This window comes from Mobula birostris, chromosome 1 (assembly GCF_030028105.1).
Source record: "Mobula birostris isolate sMobBir1 chromosome 1, sMobBir1.hap1, whole genome shotgun sequence".
Classification (NCBI taxonomy): Eukaryota; Metazoa; Chordata; class Chondrichthyes; order Myliobatiformes; family Myliobatidae; genus Mobula; species Mobula birostris.
This window is the reverse complement of record NC_092370.1, coordinates 183,971,790-183,995,575: the sequence shown is the minus strand read 5'-3', so window position 1 is coordinate 183,995,575 and position 23,786 is coordinate 183,971,790. Positions and strand designations below refer to the sequence as shown.

Genomic DNA, 23,786 nt, shown 5'->3' with positions numbered 1-23,786 from the left:
GTGGTAGTTAGGTGAAGGAGGAAAGTGTAGAAATAGTGACAGAGGCTGGAATGTGATTGCTGAAGGCAACAAAGAGCTACTGTTGACAGAATCTAATAGAAAAGGAAGATGAAGCATGGAACAAAATTAAGGAGATGTAAAAAGGGTCCAGTGCTTTCCCAGGGTATATGACAAATAAACTTTTCTTGGGTTTCCAGCCAGGTGCAGGTGTCAATTTTAACTGATGTTTTAATGATAAACTTTGCCATCTTCATCTGGGGTGATACCTAGGCACATCTAGTCTGGAGGTATATACCCCCGGTCATCCATCCTTCCTGATTGGTTAGTCCTCAACCAGTCAGGTTTCTGCAGTCCCACCTTGTTTGCAGTGGAATTTCAGTTCCTACTTAGAGCAAGCAAGACTTTCATTTTTGTTAAAATTCTTATTCTCTCATCCTGTTTTAATGGCTTCCTTCACCAGGCAGTCCGAAAGCCATTAGCGCAGCACAGTATATTTGTGCCATCGAAGTCAATCCTATGGCCATTGCAAATGCCGTATTCTGCTACCGCCGATTATCTCTGGATAAGCCAAATTGATACACTTACTTTGCTCCTTAGGCAGGTTTCCACCATGCGCCCCTCCTGGCTGATATACGCTGCTCTGCATTCATAGAAACATAGAAACATAGAAAATAGGTGCAGGAGTAGGCTATTCAGCCCTTCGAGCTTGCACTGCCATTCAGTACAATCATGGCTGATCATCCAACTCAGAACCGTATACCTGCCTTCTCTCCATACCCCCTGATCCCTTTAACCACAAGGGCCATATCTAACTCCCTCTTAAATATAGCCAATGAACTGGCCTGAACTGTTTCCTGTGGCAGAGAATTCCACAGATTCACCACTCTCTGTTTGAAGAAGTTTTTCCTCATCTCCCCTTTATCCTCAAACTGTGACCCCTCGTTCTGGACTTCCCCGACATCGGGAACAATCTTCCTGCATCTAAGCCTGTCCAATCCCTTTAAAATTTTATTCACAGGGAATCCTGTAAATGCCAGACGTCCTGAGTCCCAGGTCAACTTTGACCTGCATAAGCTGGGAGTTGAGTTTCCTTACAGCTTTGTGGATGGTACTAATCTGGTAGTTCTTCAGGATACAAGATATTAAGAGGAATAGAGAGAGTGGATAGCCAGCGCCTCTTCCCCAGGGCACCACTGCTCAATACAAGAGGACATGGCTTTAAGGTAAGGAGTGGAAAGTTCAAGGGGGATATTAGAGGAAGGTTTTTTTACTCAGAGAGTGGTTGGTGTGTGGAATGCACTGCCTGAGTCAGTGGTGGAGGCAGATACACTAGTGACGTTTAAGAGACTACTAGACAGGTATATAGAGGAATTTAAGGTGGGGGCTTATATGGGAGGCAGGGTTTGAGGGTCGGCACAACATTGTGGGCTGAAGGGCTGAGGAAATCTTGTCATCTATTTTTCTGTCATATCGTTTTTGAAAGCTTTTCATACAGGGGACCTTGGAATTATCTTTCCTCTTCTCAAATTGTGGCTTACCTTCTACCATAGTAGACAGAACTTTTGACTATATCTTATTTATTGCAGCACTGCCCCCACCACCACCTCAGAAGCCTCCAATCCAATTGGAATGCTCTATCCAATTTCAGCTTGCTTCAACAAGATTCCACAGCCAGACACACGTTCCCCTTTACTCGCCTTTCAATATTACCAAGCAGTTGCTCCTTTCATCACTCTCTCTTCTGTTCTTCCCTCCCACATACTACTTCCCACCTCAGAGCACTTCCCATGTGATCACAAGAGATACAACACCAGTCCTATTCCCTCCATTTTTCTCTCCACCCTTGGACCCAAAAAGCCATTCAAGGCGAAGCAGAGATTCACCAGCACTTTCAATCTAATGCACTGTATTCTATGTTCACAATGTGATGTTCTCTACCTTAGAGAAACCAATCCCAGATTGGATGATTGTTTTGCAGAACACCTGTATTCAGTCTGCAGAGATGACCCTAATCTTCTAGTCACTGCCTCTTTCATTCTCTATCCCACTCCCAACTGACCTTTCAGTCTGAGGCTTCTTGCGATGTTACAACAAGGCCCAGAGAATGCTTCAGGAACTTCTCAGCTTTCATCTGGGCATGTTGTGTCCTTCCAAACTCAATACCAAATTTTGCAATTTAGGTAAATTTCTCTTTTGCTTTCTTTTAGAAATTACTCTTTCTGCCAGTTATCCATCTCTGATTTTGGCTCAGTTTTTCTCTCACCATCAATATAGTCTGACATTCTGGGCTTATGTCATGATCCTGCTGTTAGAAACACACAATATAGACAAATAATCATAATGTGCTTTTACCTGTCACATTAATCCATTTGATCTCACACTGTCAGAGGTATTCCCTTTGTTCTACCCATCTCTCCCTCACCTCTGTTACTACAATCTAAGATCCTCTCTCTTTTTCCAATAAATGTTTTTGTACCTGAATGTTAACTCTTGTTTCTTCTCCTGTATGACTATCCAGTGTTTTCAACATTTTTAAATTCTGATATCAGGCCTCCAGCATCCATATTTCTTTTTTGCATTCTCCGTAACCTCCACTATCTTCAATGGGATCCTATCCCTAAACACGTATTTCCCACCCTCCACATCCCCTCCCCCACTCTTCACTTTCAGCTGGGTTCTCTCTTTACGTAACTCCGTTGTCCATTTATCTCTTCCCACTGATCTCCAACCTGACATTTACCACTGCAAGCATGAGAAGTGCTACACTTCCTTCTTCACCACCACTCAGGACTCCAGACCGTCCTTCCAGGTGAGGCAACACTTCACCTGCAAGTATCTTGGGGCCATTTATTGTATCTAGTACTCCCAGTGAGGTCGCCTTTAAATCAGTGAGACCCAATGTCGATTGGGCATCTTCATTGAGCACCTCGCTTCTGTCTGTCATAACAGGCAGGGTTTCCTGGTGCTCATCTCTTTTAATTCTACTTCCCATTCCCATTCCAACATGTTGGTACTTGACCTCCTCTCCTGTCACAATGAAGCCACTCTCAAGTTACAGAGTAACACCTCATATTCTATCTGAATAGACTCCAACCTGCCGGCAGGAACATTGATTTATCTAACTTCTGGTAACTTTTCTCCTCCACCGTCTCTCTTTTTCCAATTCTCAATCTGGCTTCCCTCTCATTCCTTCTCTTCTCCTCACCTGCCCATCACCTCCCTCTAGTGCTCCTACTCTTTCCCTTTCTCCCACAGTCCACTCTCGTTTCCAATTAGATTCCTTCTTCTTCAGCCCTTACTCTTTCTACCTATCACCTACCAGCTTCTCACGTCATTCCACTTTCCCCCTCGCACCCACCTTCCCCTTCACCTGGCTTCACCTATCACCTCCAGTTTGTACTTCTTTGCCTCCCCTCATCTTCTCATTCTGGCTTCTTCCCCTTATCTTTCAAGTTCTGATGAAGAGTTTTGGCCTGAAGCATCAACTATTTATACCCCTCTATAGATACTACCTGACTTGAGTTCTTCCAGAATTTTGTAAGTCTAGCTCTGTATTCTAGTGTCAGCATAATCCCTTGTTTCTATGTTGTACTGTTTTTTTTTTGATTTTCAAATATCTAGAGATGGTGACTATATCACCACCTCCCCCAGCTCTTTGTCACCATCAGTCATTCCTTCTCTTTTCCTCCAGCTCCTGTGAGGCTATAGTTGTACTGTCAGTCTGGAATAGCAGAGGAAACAGTGCATCACAATAAAACAGTCGAGCCACTGAAGTGTAATCAGATTTGTTGGGATTGGTCTAAGCAACACAAACTTTGAAGGACACCGATTACTTGGTGTGTTTTTTTTCCCATTGTTCTTCTGTGCTGGGCAGGACTTACAGGAGCCCAAACTGGAGGAGCGAGCTAAAGATTTGAAAGTTGGGCTTTGTCCTATAAGTCTAGTGCAGAACAATTGAAATGTGAAAATATTGGCAAACAGTCTTAAAATGAATGAACCCTGAAATGATCCCAACTGTGTTGCTCTAAATGTACAGATCTTTGGCATTGATCACAGACCTTTTGAACCTTAAGAAAGTGAGAGGCTCTTCTGTTAATGAACAGCTTGGAGATGACAGGAGGAGCCCCTAATGTTACAGGGTGCAATCAATCATTTGTTGAATCATCTGTGAAGAGGTGCATTCACCTCTCCTTGCTCAGTGGGCCTTATTCACATCTTGAGTAAGACAGTGGACTACAAACTACAGGACATTGCTGATGTATCAGCTCATGCCTGGAATGCTCCCGGCCAATGTGGTCAAGACCACTGTGACCTTTATCTAAAAAGGGAAAAATGTCCAGGCAGAGAAACGTAGGTTTATTACTGCCTGCAGAAAGTGACATGTGGCATTCACAACTTGCCTTGAGAAGCTTGGCCTAAGAATAAGCTGTACACAGCCACACTGCACGTAAAGAAAAATGGGTTTTAGCTCTTTCAGTCAAATCCATTTCCCCATCTCTCAACCTCTAACAAGAAAGCCGTGGCTTTAGACAATGCTGCTTGTGGCCATGGTTATGCTGGAGGTCCATTGGAGGCACCAATAAGGCCCTCAGATTCAGCAAGAATCTCATGGCCCTCATCTCACTAACAACACAAAGAAAATGTGTAACCCTGGCATTTGCAATGTGCAGGTCAATAGAGTATATTCAGCAAACTTTGGGGAAAGCTTGCACATTACTAGGGTCTTTTTATATGCTGTAAGTCTGTGGCTTCTAGTAGGTGTTCAGACGTTATTTTTTGTACATCATCTTCACTGTGTGTTAGCATGTGCACGTTCCATCATGAGGGGACAGGTGTCCAATAAGCACTGCACAATCAGATCTCTCAGTTTGAGAGCATTTTGGAGATAGTGATCATAATTCTGTCTCCTTTACAAGAACATTGGAGAGAGATAGGAACAGACAAGTTAGAAAAGCATTTAGTTGGAGTAAGGGGAATTATGAGGCTATCAGGCAGGAAATTGGAGGCTTAAATTGGAAACAGATGTTCTCAGAGAAAAATACAGAAGAAATGTGGCAAATATTCAGGGGATATTTGTGTGGAGTTCTGTATCGATATGTTCCAATGAGACAGGGAAGTTATGGTAGGGTACAGGAACCGTGGTGTACAAAGGCTGTAATAAATCGAGTCAAGAAGAAAAGAAAAGCTTACAAAAGGTTCAGATTGATAGGTAATGTCAGAGATCTAGAAGATTATAAGGCTAATAGGAAGGAATTTAAGAAGGAAATTAGGAGAGCCAGAAGGGGCCATGAGAAGGCCTTGGCAGGCAGGATTAAGGAAAACCCCAGGCATTCTACAAGTATGTGAAGAGCAAGACGACAAGATGTGAAAGAATAGGACCTATCAAGTGTGACAGTGGAAAAGTGTGTATGGAACCAGAGGAAACAGCAGAGGTACTTAATGAATACTTTATTTCAGTATTCACTATGGAAAAGGATCTTAGTGGTTGTAGTGATGACTTTCAGCAGACTGAAAAGCTTGAGCATGTAGATATTAAGAATGAGGATGTGCTGGAGCTTTTGGAAAGCATCAAGTTGGATAAGTCGCTGGAACCGGATGAGATGTACCCCAGGCTGCTGTGGGAGGCGAGGGAAGAGATTGCTGAGCCTCTGGTGATGATCTTTGCACCATCAATGGGGACGGGAGAGGTTCCGGAGGATTGGAGGGTTGCGAATGTTGTTCCTTTATTCAAGAAAGGGTGTAGAGATAGCCCAGGAAATTATAGACCAGTGAGTCTTACCTCAGTGGTTGGTAAGTTGATGGAGAAGATCCTGAGAGGCAGGATTTATGAACATTTGGAGAGGTATAATATGATTAGGAGTAGTCAGCATGGCTTTGTCAAGGGCAGGTCGTGCCTTATGAGCCTGAATGAATTTTTTGAGGATGTGACTAAACACATCGATGAAGGAAGCGCAGTACTTGTAGTGTATATGGATTTCAGCAAGGTATTTGACAAGATACCCCTTGCAAGGCTTATTCAGAAAGTGAGAAGGCATGGGATCCAAGGGAACATTGCTTTGTGGATCCAGAACTGGCTTGCCCACAGAAGGCAAAGAGTGGTTGTAGACAGGTCATATTCTGCATGGAGGTCGGTCACTAGTGGTGTGCCTCAGGGATCTGTTCTGGGACCCCTACTCTTTGTGTGATTTTTATAAATGACCTGGATGAGGAAGTGGAGGGATGGGTTAGTAAGTTTGCTGATGACACAAAGATTGGAGGTGTTGTGGATAGTGTGAGGGCTGTCAGAGGTTACAGTGGGACATTGATAGGATGCAAGACTGGGCTGAGAAGTGGCAGATGGAGTTCAGCCCAGATAAATATGAAGTGGTTCATTTTGGTTGGTCAAATATGATGGCAGAATATAGTATTAATGGTAAGACTCTTGGCAGTGTGGAGGATCAGAGGGATCTTGGGGTATGAGTCCATAGGACACTCAAAGCAGTTGCGCAGGTTGACCCTGTGGTTAAGAAGGCGTACGGTGTATTGGCCGTCATCAATCATGTGTATGGGGGTTTTTTTTTGTATGTTAAATTTAAAATGGCTTCTTTGTTATGTTATACTGGGGAATGCTTCTCTGTTATGTTAAATGCTGAGAAAGTCTCTAACTAGACATTTGCTTGGGTTAATACAGACAGCAGGGTGCTATTAACCAATTGGGATAGTTGTTATGATTTTGGTGTATCTGGGAGATTTGTATGCACGGGGTTTTGGGGCAGGAGGCAGGAGAGAGAGAGAGAGACAGAGAATGGACCAGGTGCTGTGAATCCGCTAACGGGGTTGGACCCCGAGCAGGGCGTTCGGCGAGGAGGGGAGACGGAGATGGACTCGTGTGGAGCGTCTGGTCAACCACCATTGTTGGTCCCAGGCAGCTGGTCGAGGTGGTCCGAGGGTTCGCAGGGTGAAGAAGAAGGGTCCCGGGCTCCAACTGTTTTGTGCACGAAGAGATTGAACTTTGATAAGTGTGGCGCCTTTTATTTTCCTTTTATATTTTATTCTCTATTAATTATATAGTTCCAGTAATATCTCTAACCTGTAAATCATTTAATCATATCTGGTGTATTGTCTGTTATTTGGGTGGGGTGGGGTACATCACACAGCATCTACACAAACTAATTACCCAGTTTGGCGGGGCCGAGGCTGTTTCCCTAGACAACAGCGAGCCGAGCAACCCTGGAGGGTGGCCAGGGGGGCTACATTGTGTGGTCTTTGTCCGGGATTGGGTCTACTGGTATGCTGTGTGGGTGCCCTGGTTAAATTTGTAATGTGTGTCTCTGTGGGTTATTTGCTGGTGATTGCTGTCTGCGTTGTGGGTGTGGTCTTTGTTCGAGTTCAGGCTGGCATTGACGAGTTGGAGGTGGCACTCGGGGCTGTCCATGCGGTTGGGAGAGACAGGAAAGACTGGCCTGATTTGGAGGTAGGGTCTGCGAATAAATGTTCTAGCTCTGGCAGGCTCCGCCTGGCGTTTGGGATAGTGTCCACCCCAAGAGGGGCGGAGACGTGTGAGATGTGGGCGGAGCGGATCTCTCAGTTGTTAGAGGAGTGGCAGTGCTCGGTTGAGGGAGAGCGACAGGGATTGGTTGAAAGTTTAAGTAGGCGGTCTGGTGACTGTGTTAGAGCTGTCAGGTTCACTTACACCTTAGTGACAGCTATCAGTTATTTGAAAGAGGGGGGAAAGTTTTCAGTGTGTCCTCTCTGGCTAGGAGGGCAGCTAAGTTGCTTGCAGTGCCAGGAGGATCATTTCAGGGGATCATGCCCCTCCTTCAGTTGTTCAGCTGATCAGAGAGGTGTCGGGAAACTTAGTGGTGGCCCAGTGGGGGAATGGCTTGGGATCTCTGGGGAAGCACGCTCCCAACAATGTACCAATGAACTTCCGAAAGGAAAAGACCTTATTCCTGAAGGCTTAGAGGGACCACACCCCAGGGTGTCGTTATGGAGAGAGGGAAGCGATGCTAAAGCCATCCTCGACTCTGGGGCGCAGGTCAAGTTGCTATGCAGTTCGTTTTACAACCGGTGTCTGAAGCATTTACCCTTGACAAGCGCAAGGGCACCGGAGATTTTGGGTACCAGTGCCAGTAGTTATCCAGAAGACGATGATTGGTTAATGACCCTGGAGTTCATGGGGGTATTGTCTGGGCACCCAGCGTGTCGAGTTGCTTCTGAGGACATGTGTAGCAGCCTTGAGCCGGTACCGAATTTAAGGGAAACCCAGCAGTGGTACGGCCTGGGGAAAGTAGCTGAGGGTGAGACCCTTTTAGTAGATGCTCCGAACTACCACGAGGGAGGGGAGTTGACGGCTGAAGGCACCTCAGTGAGAGAGAGGTCGCGGCAACTGGACCCTGGCAGCGTGGAAGATGGAGGCAGCGTGTGTGCAGATTATGCGACGTGGTTTAATGTGCTGGATCTGAGGAGTGGATGTTGCCAGATCCCGAGGAGTGCGGCTGTCAAGCTGAAGACGGCCGTTACTAGTTCCCTAGGATTCTTCCAATCCGAAAAGATGCCCAAGGGCATATCCGGAGCCCCTGCATCCTTCCTGGGGGGCATGAGGAAGACCATGGGAGAAGTGGAGGTGTGTGGAGTTTTGGCATATGTGGATGACTGCCTAGAGCTTGGATTCGCCTGGGGGGACTATGAAGCGAGGCGAGTGGCTGAGCCCGGGCGACCGAAGCCAAATGTCAAATGTGGAGGAGTTTTTGGCCGGAGGAGTTTGGTGCAATGTGAGAAAAATGACCCGACATACCAGTTGAACTTCCTGGTGTTGGGACAGACGGTGGTGGACCTGGGGATGGAAAACCAGGTCGTCAATGTGAATGAGACACAGGGGAGAGAGGGGATTTGCACCGCTGAACAGGATGCTCAGAAATGCCGGCCGGAGACTGAGTGCCGCACTTGTAGGACGACCATTGCAGACTTGGAATTCACACTCGTCCACGTGGAGAAGGAACGACGGAATTCTGAGCCGACACTGCGGTCATGTACTGATGAATTAATCCAGCGAGAAGAAACAATGATCCACCTTCGAAGGGATCAGCAGAAACTCAAGACGTCGATTCAGAAAAGAGTGGAAAAACTGAGAGTTGACCAGGAAGACGTCATCAGGAAGAAAAAACTGGAGGCTGAACATCCTTTAACTGCTGCTTTTCAGGTCAGGGTGGAAGAAGCTGGTGGGGTAACTACGGCCCAGATGGAGATGGCCAAGAACCGTGAGTCAGAACTGCTGAGGTGGTGGCGAGAGTTGAAGGAGTCCCCGAAGAAGCTGACGTCTTGACTGCAGGAGGCTGAAGGAGTAGCCCCGGCTAAATGTTTCAGTTTGGAGAAACTTAAACAGCACCTGCCGATCGAGGGAATGAGGAAGAATACGGATTCGAAGGATGATGTGCTGCACATGTGGTACATGCTGCCTTTCTCTACCTTCCCCGTGATTGAGGAAGAGACCTTTGGCCCTTCTCCCACTGAGTCAGGTGTAGTGGGGAGGGCTAGCTGTGGGCGGTCTGAGTTACTGCAGAATCAGGAAGGAAAAGGAGCGGGGCCCTGGTCATGGGACAGGGGGCTCCGAGCTGTAATGGTGGCCTGAGAGAGGAGTTGGCAAGCAGGCCCGAGGTATCCCTAGGAGTGCCTGAACCTTTTGGGTTTAGGTGAGGGGGGTACGGAGGTCTCGGAGGGTTAAGAAGCTCCCAGATAGATTGGCCTATGTAGCGCCCGTGGGACAGGCGTAAGGTCCACTGTTCGGGGAGCACTGTCACTGTGTGTATCTGTGTATGTGTGTGTTGTGTGTCTGCAGGACTGGTTGGCGAGTTGTTTAGAAGTCATGAGGACATGACTTTATTTGGTCGGGGGAGAGTGTACGGGTTTTTTTTGTATGTTAAATTTAAAATGGCTTCTTTGTTGTGTTATACTGGGAAATACTTCTCTGTTATGTTAAATGCTGAGGAAGTCTCTAGCTAGACATTTGCTTGGGTTAATGCAGACGACAGGTGCTATTAACCTATTGGGATAGTTGTTATGATTTTGGTGTATCTGGGAGATTTGTATGCACGGGGTTTTGGGGGAGAAGGCGGGAGAGAGAGAGAGAGACAGAGAATGGACCAGGTGCTGTGAGTCCGCTAACGGGGTTGGATCCCAAGCGGGGCGTTCGGCAAGGAGGGGAGACGGAGATGGACTCATGTGGAACGTCTGGTCGACCACAGTTGTTGGTCCCAGGCGGCCGGTCGAGGTGGTCCGAGGGTTCGCAGGGTGAAGAAGAAGGGTCCCGGGCTCCAACTGTTTTGTGCACGAAGAGATTGAACTTTGATAAGTGTGGCACCTTTTATTTTCCTTTTATATTTTATTCTCTATTAATTATATAGTTCCAGTAATATCTCTAACCTGTAAATCATTTAATTGTATCTGGTGTATTGTCTGTTATTTGGGCGGGGTGGGGTACATCACACAGCATCCACACAAACTAATTATCCAGTTTGGCGGGGCCGAAGCTGTTTTCCTAGACAACAGCAAGCCGAGCGACCCTGAGGGTGGCCGGGGTGGGGTGGGGGGGGGGGGGGGGGGCTACACATGGAATTGAATTTAGGAGCCGAGAGGTAATGTTGCAGCTATATAGGACCCTGGTCAGACCCCACTTGGAGTACTGTGCTCAATTCTGGTCGCCTCACTACTGGAAGGATGTGGAAGCCATAGAAAGGGTGTAGAAGAGATTTAGAAGGATGTTGCCTGGATTGGGGAGCGTGCCTTATGCGAATAGGTTGAGTGAATTTGGCCTTTTCTCCTTGGAGCGATGGAAGATGAGAGGTGACCTGATAGAAGTGTATAAGATGATTGCTCGTGTGGATAGTCAGAGGCTTTTTCCCAGGGCTGAAATGGTTGCCACAAGAGGACACAGTTTTAAGGTGCTTTGGAGTAGGTACAGAGGAGATGTCAGGGGTAAGGTTTTTACTCAGAGAGTGGTGAGTGTGTGGAATGGGCTGCCTGCAACGGTGGTAGAGGCAGATACAATAGGGTCTTATAAGAGACATTTAGATAGGTACATGGAGCTTAGTAAAATAGAGGGCTATAGGTAAGCCTAGTAATTTCTAGGGTAGGGACATGTTCGGCACAACTTTGTGGGCCGAAGAGCCTGTATTGTGCTGTAGGTTTTCTATGTTTCTAATAAAAATAAAAACTGAAATTGCTAGAAATGTTCAGCTGGTCAGGGTCAAATATGTGCAAAGAAAAATGGTTAATTTCAGATGGCAGACTCTTCATCAGATTGGGAAAGGAGAAAAAAAATTTATAGAATAGAGGGGGTAGGCAAGGGAGTTATTTTCTAACAGGGGAGAGGTGAGGTGACCATAAGGATAAGAACTGTAAATATGAGGGAATGGGATCAGTTAGAGAGTGAAAACACAGACTAAGAAACATACGAGTTGCCAAATGCAGAGCGGGGAGATGTACTGGCAGGCCGTAAGAATATAAAAAATAGGAGCAGGAGTCGGCCATATGGTCCATTGAGCCTACTCTGTAATTCCATAAGACCATGTCTGATCTGGTCGTGGATTTGGCTTCATCCACCTGCCTTGTCCCCAATATCCTTAATTCTCCTACTGTATAGGTACCTATCAAACTGAGTCTATAATATATATACTGAGGTAGCCTTTATGGCATCCATGAGCAGAGAATCCCCTTTCCGAAAGCAGCCCTAATTACAAGATCACTAAAGGTAAGACTCAAGAGATTCTGCTGGAAATCTTGAGCAACACACACACACACAATGCTGGTGGAACTCAAAAGGTTAGGCAGCATACATTGAGTGGAATAAACAGTCGACATTTCAGGTCGAGACCCTTCATCAGGACCCTAAAGTTAGTCACGCTTTGCTGGCAGAGTATGTGACGAAATATTCAAAGTTACGAAGGGCACAAATAAGACAAAAAGTGAGAACTTTTTTAACAAAGGTGCATATGATCAGAGGGCCTAGGTTGAAGGTAAGGAGTTGGAGATATTGAAGGGATCAGAGGAAGAGGAAGACTTTTTTTTGAGGAATACCCGAAGAATGTTTGAAATGTCGAATGTCTTCCTTGAGGGAATAGTGGGAACATTGCTGGAAAGTGAGTTGAAGGACCCGTTTCTGTGCTCCATGACTCTAATGTCACAAGTCTCACATGGTGCACGGTTACAGTAAGATTATACATGAGGAACAGAGTTACTCACAAAATATGAACTGCAATGTCTGAAAGGGAATGTCTGTTCCATTGTCTTCAGATTGTCCAATGTCAACGAATCTTATCAAAGCAATGTTGATGCCAAATACGTATAATTAGTCTTTACAGCAAGGAGTACTTATTTGAAAGTACGGTATAATATTAAGTTCAAAGTACTAATTTTTATAGAAAGGCTTATGAAAAATGAATGTAAATAATACCATAATTTTATAGTGATATTTATAGTAAGAAAGGTGAAGTTATTGCAAGATTATTTTACACCAGCTTGAAGTAACTTTATATACCAAGAGGTGGAGTACCATCACTTTGCTTTGAAGTGGATGTAGGGAGACTGGAACTAGTTTTCAGTCAATCTGTTTGTATGTCAGTCATGACAAAATGAGTCCTGTTCTCTTGTTGGTGAAATTCTCAGGACATTTTAGCTGGAACTTGTTATTATCATATTTTAACAGTTATGGTATGCATTAGTAAAATGTAATATAGAGAAGGTGATGGATAGGGATAATGTTTAAAAAAAATGTTTTTAAAAATTTTGAGACCAGAGCAGTGACCTGTGATGGCCCAATAACAATCTCACCTTTCTTACTTTCTGAAAATGAAAGGAACCAACTCGCTACAAATGTGCTTTACATTTCAGCAAAGTAATCTGGTTGATTTTCAACCGATTATTAAATCATTGTAAGTATGTAAAAAGACCTGATAAATGTGCAATATTGTAGAAAATTGATGGAAGTTAGATGATATCCTTTGGCTGTCAACAACATAATAATTTCAGCAGTATGATATATTGTTGTCTAATAATAAATTGAAAAACACAATAAGGTTAATAATTGTGAACCAATTCTGAATTTGGGTAAAAAAAAGGTCTCAATATAGCCTGCACTTATGTGAAGAATCAGTAACAAGTAATTTTACCTGTTTTTTCCACACACACGCCAAGAAATAATTGTATACTGTATCTGAACACAGAATCAGATAAAAAAAATAGATAGGGAAAGATAGAAATCTTGGTTTCTGCCACTGATGTTGATGTAAACTACAGTAGCTTCTTCTGCCAGTGCCCGCTACCTTAGTAAGTTCCCCATTAAGTCCAACCAGGCAGCATGATCTTTCACAAGCTTCTCAGCTCCCAGGCTGGGAAATATGCTATGTGGTTGTGCCGAGTTAAATTGTTTTAAGCCTGCCAGTCCCACTCAATGCATGGGTAATATTGAGAGTTCAGGAGGAATGGAGACAGGCTAACCCCTTTAGACATCAATGGATCTGGGGTTGAGAGGGTGAACAGCTGTAAGTTCCTCTGCATAAACATCACCGAGGATCTCACGTGGTCTGTACATATTGGCTGTGTGGTGAAAAAGGCACAACAGTGCCTCTTTCACCTCAGACAGTTGAAGTTTGGTATGAGTCCCCAGATTCTAAGAATTTTCTGTAGGGACACGTTTGAGAGCATCCTGACTTGCTGCATTACTGCCTGGTATGGGAACTGTACTTCCCTCAATCACAGGACTCTGTAGAGAGTAGTGCGGACAGTCCAGTGCATCTGTAGGTGTGAACTTCCCACTATTCAGGACATTTACAAAGACAGGTGTGTAAAAAGGGCCCGAAGGATCATTGGAGGCCCGAGTCACCCCAACCACAAACTGTTCCAGCTGCTACCGACCAGGAAATGGTACCGCAGCGTAATAGACAGGACCAACAGGCTCCAGGACAGCTTCTTCCACAAGGCCATCAGACTGATTAATTCATGGTGATGTAACTGTATTTTTATGTTATATTGACTATCCTGTTGTACATTATATTTATTATAAATTACTGTAATTGCACATTGCACATTTAGATGGAGACGTAAAGTAAAGATTTTTGCTCACATATATGAAGGATGTAATTAATAAAATCAATTCAATTCATTTCAATAAATGGTATTTTGATCCATTGTTAGTTGCTGGGAGGCAGGCCTTGCTAGCTGTTGAAGCCACTCTGTGAGTGCAACTTGCTGACTGAGATGAGATAGTTCTGTGTTGTACTGAACAATACAAAGTGAAACTCCCAGCGGAAGACATGTTGGAGCACACTCGAGGCAACAGAAGATCTGTCCCATATAGATGATTTTTTTTGAGGCAAAATTGTAAAATTCTCGTCCAACTATATGAAGAACATATTAATAATAATGAGTGCAGGACATGCAGAGTGTGCTTCGGGATCATCTCAAGGATAACTAGGAATGGGCAATAAATTTGCCCTGCCAGTGACACTCATTTCTTAAATACCGAAGGATTAGCATATGATTGTTTACAGGAGTGAAATTTTTGATTAATTTAATTTCTGCATTTTAATTGTAAATAATGATATTAATTTTGTATGAATCAGATAAATAAAATGACAGATTAGTTTGCAGAGCTGTCAAAGAAAGGTTTTGCATAGACTAATTCATTTTAACATAACTGCTACAGTGCAGAGACTGATGATTGTTATCATTCATTAAATTATTGCTGAATTATGTTATTCATAAATATATTCCAGCAAATATTATAATATGAAAATGAGCAGCCATTTTGTTATTTTTTGTGAGATGCATGTACATTTAGATAATTTGTATGAAGCTGTAACCGATAACAGAAAAAATATTAGTGCCGGACATACTAGGGTAGAAATGAGTGTCCTTTTTTAAACTCCTGCGAATTAGCAGTGAAATGGAACTGTTCCCTGTACACGAAGCTCAATGACAAAGATGCTTAATAAGGAGCAAAAAAGCCAGATAACTAGTTTTGAATTAATGTTGTGTCTGAATTTTAGTGTCTATGTATCTTCGTCACCTTTCCCAGCCCACTCCCTTCTGTACGCCTATTGTCTGTCCTTCCATTCATTCAGTAACACTTCTAATGCCAGGACAATAATTCCAAAAACAGGAGAGTTACAATCTCATTTTCTCCTTATTATTTTATTGCTTTCATCATTAGCGCATTGGCCTTCCTAAATCCGACTTGGCTTGCCAACTTCCTCTGCACTAGGATCACTTTCTTCTCCATCCTTTTCTCTCAATGCTTTAATCGATATGCTAGTGAGTGCAACTTTCATGAATGTTATATCATCTTCGGTGACAGACCTGTTTTAGTTACTCAAAAACTCACAATGCATTTCCAGCACTATTTGAGGAATCCATTTTGAGTTTATGGGCAAAGTCTTTAAGTGACTGCAGTTCAATCTACTTTTCTCAGTTTCAGAAGGCTGATTTGGGTATGCAAAAATGCGAGGAGAGTGTGAAATCACTGTTATTCTGAGAACACGTAACAGATAAATTGCATTTTTGCCATTGCATCAGTACTAGAATCTCAGGCAAATGTGTGTACTCTAAATTTCAAACTTGGACTCACCCCCCACCCCCGACCATTCTTGTCTGAGATAATTGCTAACCTATATGGAAAAATAGGAATTCTCATATTTTGGGGATGATCATCAGGAATTTCAGTCAGTGCTGCTCATTTTCATAGAATTCAAGAACCAAGATTTTGTGTTTAAAAAAAAGTTTTAAAGAAAGAATAAACCTATTTCTATTGCTGAATGCATCTTTGAATTTAATTATTTGCAGGATGTGGTCTCAACTATCACAAGAGATGTGCATTCAAAATCCCCAACAATTGTAGTGGTGTGCGCAAAAGACGCCTTTCCAATGTTTCACTAACAGGATTAGGCACCTCACGGTCCACCTCTAATGATCTGTCGCCGAATACACCAGATGAGATGTCACTGGTAGGTTCTCTTAAGGAACTTTACATATCATTAGAATATAAATCTAACACTCTACTTAGCTTTAACTGAAAGGAAGCACAGATATAAAATGTACCATAAATCCTATGTAATGCTGTAATCCCATTTATAACAGGAAGCCTACCAAAGGACTGCTGATATAGAATAATCAAAGTCTGTTGATTTAGCTAGCAATGTAATTTTTAACATTTATTAAATTGCACACTATGATTACACACTGTTGACAATTTATATTCGTCGTAATGATTTGTTCAAGCATTATCCTCAGCGGCCGATTAATGTAGAAATAACAGCTGCAACACTGGGGTGTTCTAATCACTTCATCCCTTCCAAAGGGAGAAAAAAATGAGAGAATTAAGTGTTTTAGTGAAGTAAACATCTGAAATTTAATAAGCAAGAGCTGCCTGTGATGTTTTATTTCATAGAAAGCAATGAATAGCATGGTTGATGTATCTCAATAATTGTGTCAGTTGCTTTTTATTTGGATAACTGTTAATTTCAACAAATGTTAATATTCTCAACTAGATACTTAAACATGCTTAATACTTGTGCATGGTGTTCCAAGTATGTAAGATTTTACATTTCTCCTGAGGAAACAACCTTGGTATGTAAAGGCTGTTCGAGTATCCAGATGACCAGTGCAAATCTCCTGGTCTACAAAGCAAGAATGACCCCAGCCCTTTTTTACCTGGAATACATTGAGCATGCATCTCAGACACTGGAAAGGTACCGCTAATGCTGTCTCTGCAAAGTCTGCCAGATTCACATGAAGTATAAGTGAATCAAAATTGTTGTCATCTTCCAGGCCAGCGTGCCCTGTATTATATTATCTGCTGGGTAGAACACATCGTTCATATGCTGTAAACAAGATTTCTGAATCAGAGACTTTTGTGGAAAGAGATTACTAAATGGATAGACGAAAAATGATCAAAGATGGGCTGGAAACCTTTATGACTAAAAAAGAAACATCCTCACAGACTCTTGAGCCTCTCTTGCCAGTAACTGCTGAAAGTAGAGAAGGAGCATTTGAGATGATGTAGAGAACCTCAGATTTGTACATCAGTAGCACACAGGGATCTTAGGTAAATGGTGGGAATTTGATCATTTCCAAACTTGTTTTATCTCTCCGTACTGTTGTTGGAGGGGAATGGAGTCGTCGACACTAAGGTTTTCTTCTTTTCCATTTTTAAGTTGTTAGTTTTGCCCAAGTCTTTTAGTTTAGTTGATTAATTCTGTTTTTCTTTGGGGATGGGGTTTGTTTTTTTTTTGGTTTTGTTTTTTTTTCTTTTTCATGATTTTTTTTTCAGTTTTTTTTGATTTGTATTATCCGTTGTCAGTTCTACATGATTGGGAGCTTTGTTAACTTACACTATTTGATTTTACAATTACTTTTCCTAAGTGTAACAATATTTCTCCTACTATTTGTATTATTGCTATGTTTTGTTTCTATACTTTGAAATTAATAAAAAGATTGAAAAAGAAAGAAAGGTAAATGGTGGGAGGAGCAGATCAGCAAAACTGCAAACTAGAGACACAAGGAACTGCAGATTCTGGAATTTGGAGCTAAAATCAGATCAATTGAGGAATAGCAAATGCTGGAGGAAAGGAGTGGGGTCCTAATTCATAATCGTAACCTGAAATTTTGACAATCCATCTCTCTCCACAGATGATGGTCAACTCACTGAGTTCTGCCAGTAGATTGTTACTTTATTGCAGCTCACAGACTTCCTGCCTATTTGCTGTCATCTTCCACCTGCCCTATCTGTGATGTAGACACCAGTTCTTACAGTAGTTTCATCTGTCACCACAGGATCCATTAAACTGACGTGGAAGCAAGATATCCTTAATCCCCAGGAACATGTGGTATCCAGGCTGAATTAGTTAACTAGATATAAAATTGGCTTGGTAGTAAAAGGCAGACGGTGGTCACGGAGAGTTGTCTTTTAGATTGGACGCCTGTGCCCGCAGAGTCTGATGATGGGTCCCCTGTTTGTCATTTATATGAATGATTTGGATAAGAATGTAGGTGGCATGATTAGTAGTTTGCAGATGACACCAGAAATGTTCATGTGGTGGACCATGAAGAAGGTTGTCAAGGATACAATAGGTTATAGATGAACTGGGAAAGTAGACAAGGGATTAGTAGCTGGAGATTAACTTGGATAAGAATTTAGAGATGCTTTTTGGGAAAGGGCAGGACATGATAAACCAGGGCAGGACAGTCACAGTAAATGGCAAGGCCTTGGAGCATTGTTAAACATGAGGATACAAGTACATAATTTCCACTACATTGGGTAGACAATGTAGTGAGGAAGATGTAATGGTATAGTTGTCTCCATCAGCCATGATAATGGGTACAAATGATGGGACATCATGTCACAGTTGTACAAAATGTTGTTTGGGCCACACTTGGAGTATGGTGTGCAGTTTTGTCACTGCACTGTAGATACGACATGATTAAACTAGAGTAAGTGCTGGATCAATTCATAAGGATGTTATCTGGATTGGAAGGCTTGAGTTATCAGGAAGGATAACTCTAGAGCTAGGTTTATTTTCCTTGGAATGAAGGAGATGAAGAGGTGACATGATAGAAGTAAAGAAAATTATAAGAAGCACAGATCAGGTAAATGGTCAGTGTCTGTTTCCCATGGCTGGAGTGTCTAAAACCTAGAAGGCATAAGTTGGTATCTGCCATGAGCTGAGAGAAGGTGGTGGAAGCAGGAAGAGTAACAACATTTAAGAGACATCTCAACAGATGCTTGAATGAGCAGGACCTGGAGGAATATGTAATTAATATCGGCAAGTGGGATTAGTTCAGATAGGCATGGGGGTTGGCATAGATACAGTAGGCCGAAAGGACAGTTTCTATTCTGTGCAAATCTTATCACTGTCTAGTCAGAAGTTAGGCAATTCAAAATCCTCTATTTACAGGAATAGGCAGTTTTAACACATCAATAAACTTACAAACATATATTTTCATGATTCCCTGATGAGGTTGGTTTCAGAAGGCCAAGCGAGTGGGTTGTCTATAGTCATCTGTCATGTGTCTATAGTCATATAGTCATCTGGTGTCAGCTGGTCCTGTGCAAGGCAAAAAGCACAATTTATTCTTTATTACCCAAATCTTTATTACTTTGACCCAGGATTGCTGCACTATTTTCAGATGCCCAGCAGCACATAACAGATATATTTGCAAACCATCCTTGTGAATCTTTCTCTCTGCTATAGGAATTAGAGACATAGCTCCCAGTTTATTTTCTTACTGCAATTTATTCAGTTTTTAAGAACCACTGCATAATTTGAGTTCTGCAGTATTAATTAGTGTAGGACTCAATGATGAATAAGTGCTGATATTTATACAGGTAATAATTCATGATATCTGTCACTGGTTGGGAAATAGTTCTTGACTACATTTGAATGTTGTTTTCATGAAGAACATATACACAAGTGTTCCTTTTACAATTCATTAAAATGGTGAAAATGCTTAAAAGATGAGAAAGCTGAAAACTTGATTAACTCAAGTGAAAATTATTTTAATTTTCCCCATTGAAAGACACAAAATATTTCTTAATATTGATAATGATCTGAATTTCACTTTTAGTGAATTATCGTGGATATTCTTTGTGATTGAGGCCTAGCCGTAATCTGTAGCCATAATTCTGAATACCCGATAATGCACTCATAGACCCTTGGTTTAGAAATCTCCCTGCTTTGTCTCAGCTCATTCTGCTTCTTTTGCTGCAGTTATGATCCCTGGCTTTGTTTTTCTCTTTGTTCTACATTTATTGTGTATATATGGGTGGCTCTGTTATAAAACAAAAGCAAAACACTGCCCCGTTATCTCCTTAGCCATTTATTTTTATCAGTTATCACAGGAAAGAAACAAAACCTTAGAACTGTTTGTATCCTTGATCAACACACGGCTCGTTTACATTTTTGTTCAAACTTTCCATCTGTTCCGGCATTCAGTGTGAAGTGAAATGTTTCACATTCCAAGACATGAATGGAGGGAAAACATTGGAAGGTTCTCCCCAATAAACAGAAATGGTCAATACCAAAATATAACAGCTATCCAATTTAAATTAGCTGATATATTATAAAACCAATGAATTTGAACATAGTACTAAACTTAACACAATGGCTGCCACTATTTCCTGATGCATACCAATGAAATTACATTAACTCAATCATTGCCACAGCAATATTGATACCCATTAAATAAATGCCACATCCATAACTCTGTCTGCTCAGCTCCTCTCACTTTATTTATCTGCTGTTAAACTCCCGGCCTGAATTCCAGTGAGGGAAGAGACATCCCTTGTAGCAACATAAAACAAAGGAATTTTATGACCAGGTACTGAGGGCAGTACAGAAAATATCTCCTTCTCCATAATTAACAACAGTAAGCACCTCCGCCCTTAGCCTTTGTCAGAACTGGAGACCAACCACACAGCCTCAACCCAGATCACCAGCAGGCTTGCTCACCACAGCATTTGACTGGCAGCTGAAAGTCAATCTTGACAAGCGGTTAAAGTTCTCTGACTTCATCACATCATCATCATCACGGAGGGACATGGCCATTGTGTCAGAAAACTCGAAGCAGGTGGTCATGGTAGAACTGACAGTGCCTTGGGAAGACTGGATTGAGGAGGCGTTTGAATGTTAAGAAAGCTAACTATAAGGAGGTGGTAGAACTGTGTCAGAGACAGGGGTGGAGGGCGCAGTGTGAGCCTATAGAGGTTGGATGTAGAGGTTCTGCTGGCTGCTCACTCTGTAGAGTCTACTCTCTCCTTGGCAATTTGGGGGCTGCAAAGAAAAGAGCCATCAGGACCGTTACAGAGGCTGCTGAGTGAGCCTCCTGCTGGCTGTAGCTTAAGAGGTGTGACCCATGAATAAATGCTGCTGGGATATAAATCGGAGCCTGATTGACCCTGGCTGGGTTGCCTGGGCGAAGGTATCTGATATTGAAATACCTGATACTCTCGATGACCCCAGGTTACAATACTGGTGATATGCCCCAGTGCATCCGAGGATGTATCTCAGCATCTCCCTCCATGATGAACATTATTTTGATGACACTGAACTTGAAATTCCTCAATTGGTCTCAAAGAATTTAATACAAATCTGAGATGTAACCCTCACAAAACATTCACTCCCTCTTGTACAAGCCTGCTCCCTCAATCCTCACTCAATCCCCATGCTACTTAGATTCTAATCCGTACTTTCTTTACCTATTTGTAAAATGAACTTAATTCCCTTCTACCTGATAATCTATTATGTAGAAGTTCCACACTGTGAATGAATGTCCAGAATGTGGCCATTCACAGCCAATCGAATTCAAATTTCAGCTTGCATATAACCAATCCATGAGCTATATTGGAATCAGTGCCTCTAAGTTATTTAAAATTTTTGAAATAGTCCTATAGCCCTGCCTGCAGATCGCTCCAACACAGGCATTGTCAGATTAGTATTCTGTTCCATGCACCCTGGCCCTGTGCATGTGGCTCATTATGTGTTTACACTCTCACTCATCAACAATGATGCATCTTCAAATGTTACAGGTCCACTCTCCACAACTCCCTCCCACACCTTCTGTCCTCTTATTTCAACAAGGCTTTTAGTCGGCAGTCCTAATCTATCTATCTTCTCGTTGTTGCCCTATTCCACCTATAAGTGGCGTAGAAGCTTGTGTAAAGTTAATGTACAATATCAATGCAAGCTGTTATTTCTGAAGTATATATGTCAGCTGGTTAAATGTCACCACACTTCTGTTAGTTTAATGCACAGCACTAAAGTGCTAACCTTAACTGAAGTTCAACGAAACATGAGCATGCCTTTGTGAATGTCACTGAAAGACCAGCATTAACTGAGGAGAAATCATTGAAACACATGTCTTTTTCACATAAATAGAAACATTACCAAGTCAGTCACTGAAGTGACAAGTGCCATTGAAGCTCCAGTATCTCAGCCGAATGACGTTCAAATATTTTCTTAACCCTAGTGAATGTCACAAAATTTCTAATGTTACCGCAATGCATTTTGCTCAAGCACTAATATTAACTCAATGAATAGCATTCAAGTAATAACATCAATTAAGTTGATTTCATTGAGATGTACAAGAGTAGAAACACTGCAGGAGCAGGAGTAGGTTATTTGGCTTTTCAGAACTTGCTTTGTCATCCAGTATGATCATAATTAATCATTAAGTTCTTGACCCGAAACGTCGACCATTGGCCTGTTTACTATTTTCCAGAGATGCTGCCTGGCTTGCTGAGTTCCTCTAGCGTTTTGTGTGTGTTGCTTTGGATTTCCAGCATCTGCAGACTTTTTCATGTTTGTGGTTACAAATTCACTACCCCGCTCCCGTTTTCTTACTTTACCACTTGATCGCTCTAACCCTAAGAAGAACGTTTAACTCATTTTTAATTTATTGAGTGACTAACTCTACATCATCCTGGAGGAGAAGACATTCTCTTCATCTCAGACAGGTATGGCTTATAGCTTATCCTTTGACTGATTCCTGGTCCTCGACTCTCCTAATTTTTCCACTCCTGTGAGTTTTGTCGGCACCACAGTGGCACAGCAGTTAGCGCGATGCTGTTACAACTCAGGGAGTCAGAGTTCAGAATTAATTACCGGTCAATAGGTTATTATAAATTGTCTGTGATCAGGCTAGGGTTAAATTGGGGGTTTCTTAGTGGTGTGGCTCAAAGGGTTGGAAGGACCTACTCTGCACTGTATCTCCAAAACAAAATCCCTCACATTCATTTCAATTCTAACGATTCCAGTTTAATTGGCACTGGTGAATCTCAGTGACTTGTGGCTGGTGGCCAATAAAGCAAGGAAAACAACTAACTTCTTTGTTAATCATACTTTTTCTGGTAAATGATCATGGCAAATAATAGCCTGCAGCTTCCCTTTGCACTTGGAGGCAATTCGATGTGGCAGAACCGAGGTGAGGCAGGGGGCCCGAGGTTTGATTAAGTTAAGCGCTGGGCTGACTCGGAAAGGTTGGGTACAGGCTAAGTCGAGGTGGCGGGATCCAGGCCCCAGAGCATATTGAAGTGATGGAACCCAATGTCTGAACACTACTTTAAGTGCCAGGCCAGATTGAAAAAGTCTGGCACTGGGGCCCGAGGCAAGTGTCGGGCCGGTTCAGGTTGCTGCTCGGCTCTGCACTGAACTAAGGGTCTGTTGACGGACTCCCATTGTGGACTTCAGTTCAGAATGCTATTTGCTTGCAATTGTTGTTTGCATGATTTATTTCTTTTTCTCTCTGCATAATGGGTGTTGGCCAGTCTATTTTTTCAATGGATTCTTTTGAGTTTCTTCGTTTTTGTGGCTACCTTTAAGTTGAATCGTGTCAAAATGCAACAAATTTCTACAAATTGGTCTACATTGATTACAAATATAAACCACAAACTGATTGCATAAGTATTCTCCCCCTTCAAGTCAGTATTTAGTAGATGTACATTTGGCAGCAATTACAGCCTTGAGTCTGTGTGGATATGTCTCTATCAGCTTTATACATCTGCACACTGCAATTTTTCCCCATTCTTCTTTACAAAACTGCTCAAGCTCTGTCAGGTTGCATGGGGACCATGAGTGCCTTCCCCAGTGGACCCCTTTTCAAGTCCAGCTACAAATTCTCAAATGGATTGAGGTCTGGACTCTAACTTGGCCAATCCCGGACATTAACTTTTTTGTTTTTAGGCCATTCCAGTGTAGCTTTGGTTTTATGTTTGGGGTCATTGTCTTGCTGGAAAACAAATCTGCTGCCAAGTTGCAGTT

At 42.6% G+C, this 23,786-nt stretch overlaps 1 protein-coding gene across 4 annotated transcripts in view; it reads left to right on the top strand.

The window, feature by feature from the left end:
* Positions 1-23,786, top strand: part of prkd1 (protein kinase D1) — a 312,643-nt gene that overhangs the window by 189,493 nt on the left and 99,364 nt on the right. For all 4 annotated transcript variants that reach the window (XR_011887053.1, XM_072267142.1, XM_072267153.1 and 1 more), the window contains one exon: positions 15,817-15,977. Coding sequence is in view for 3 of the 4 variants with exons in the window: in XM_072267142.1 (XP_072123243.1) it covers positions 15,817-15,977 (161 nt within the window). In the remaining variant the exon portion in view is untranslated. The remainder of the gene's footprint in view (positions 1-15,816; positions 15,978-23,786) is intronic.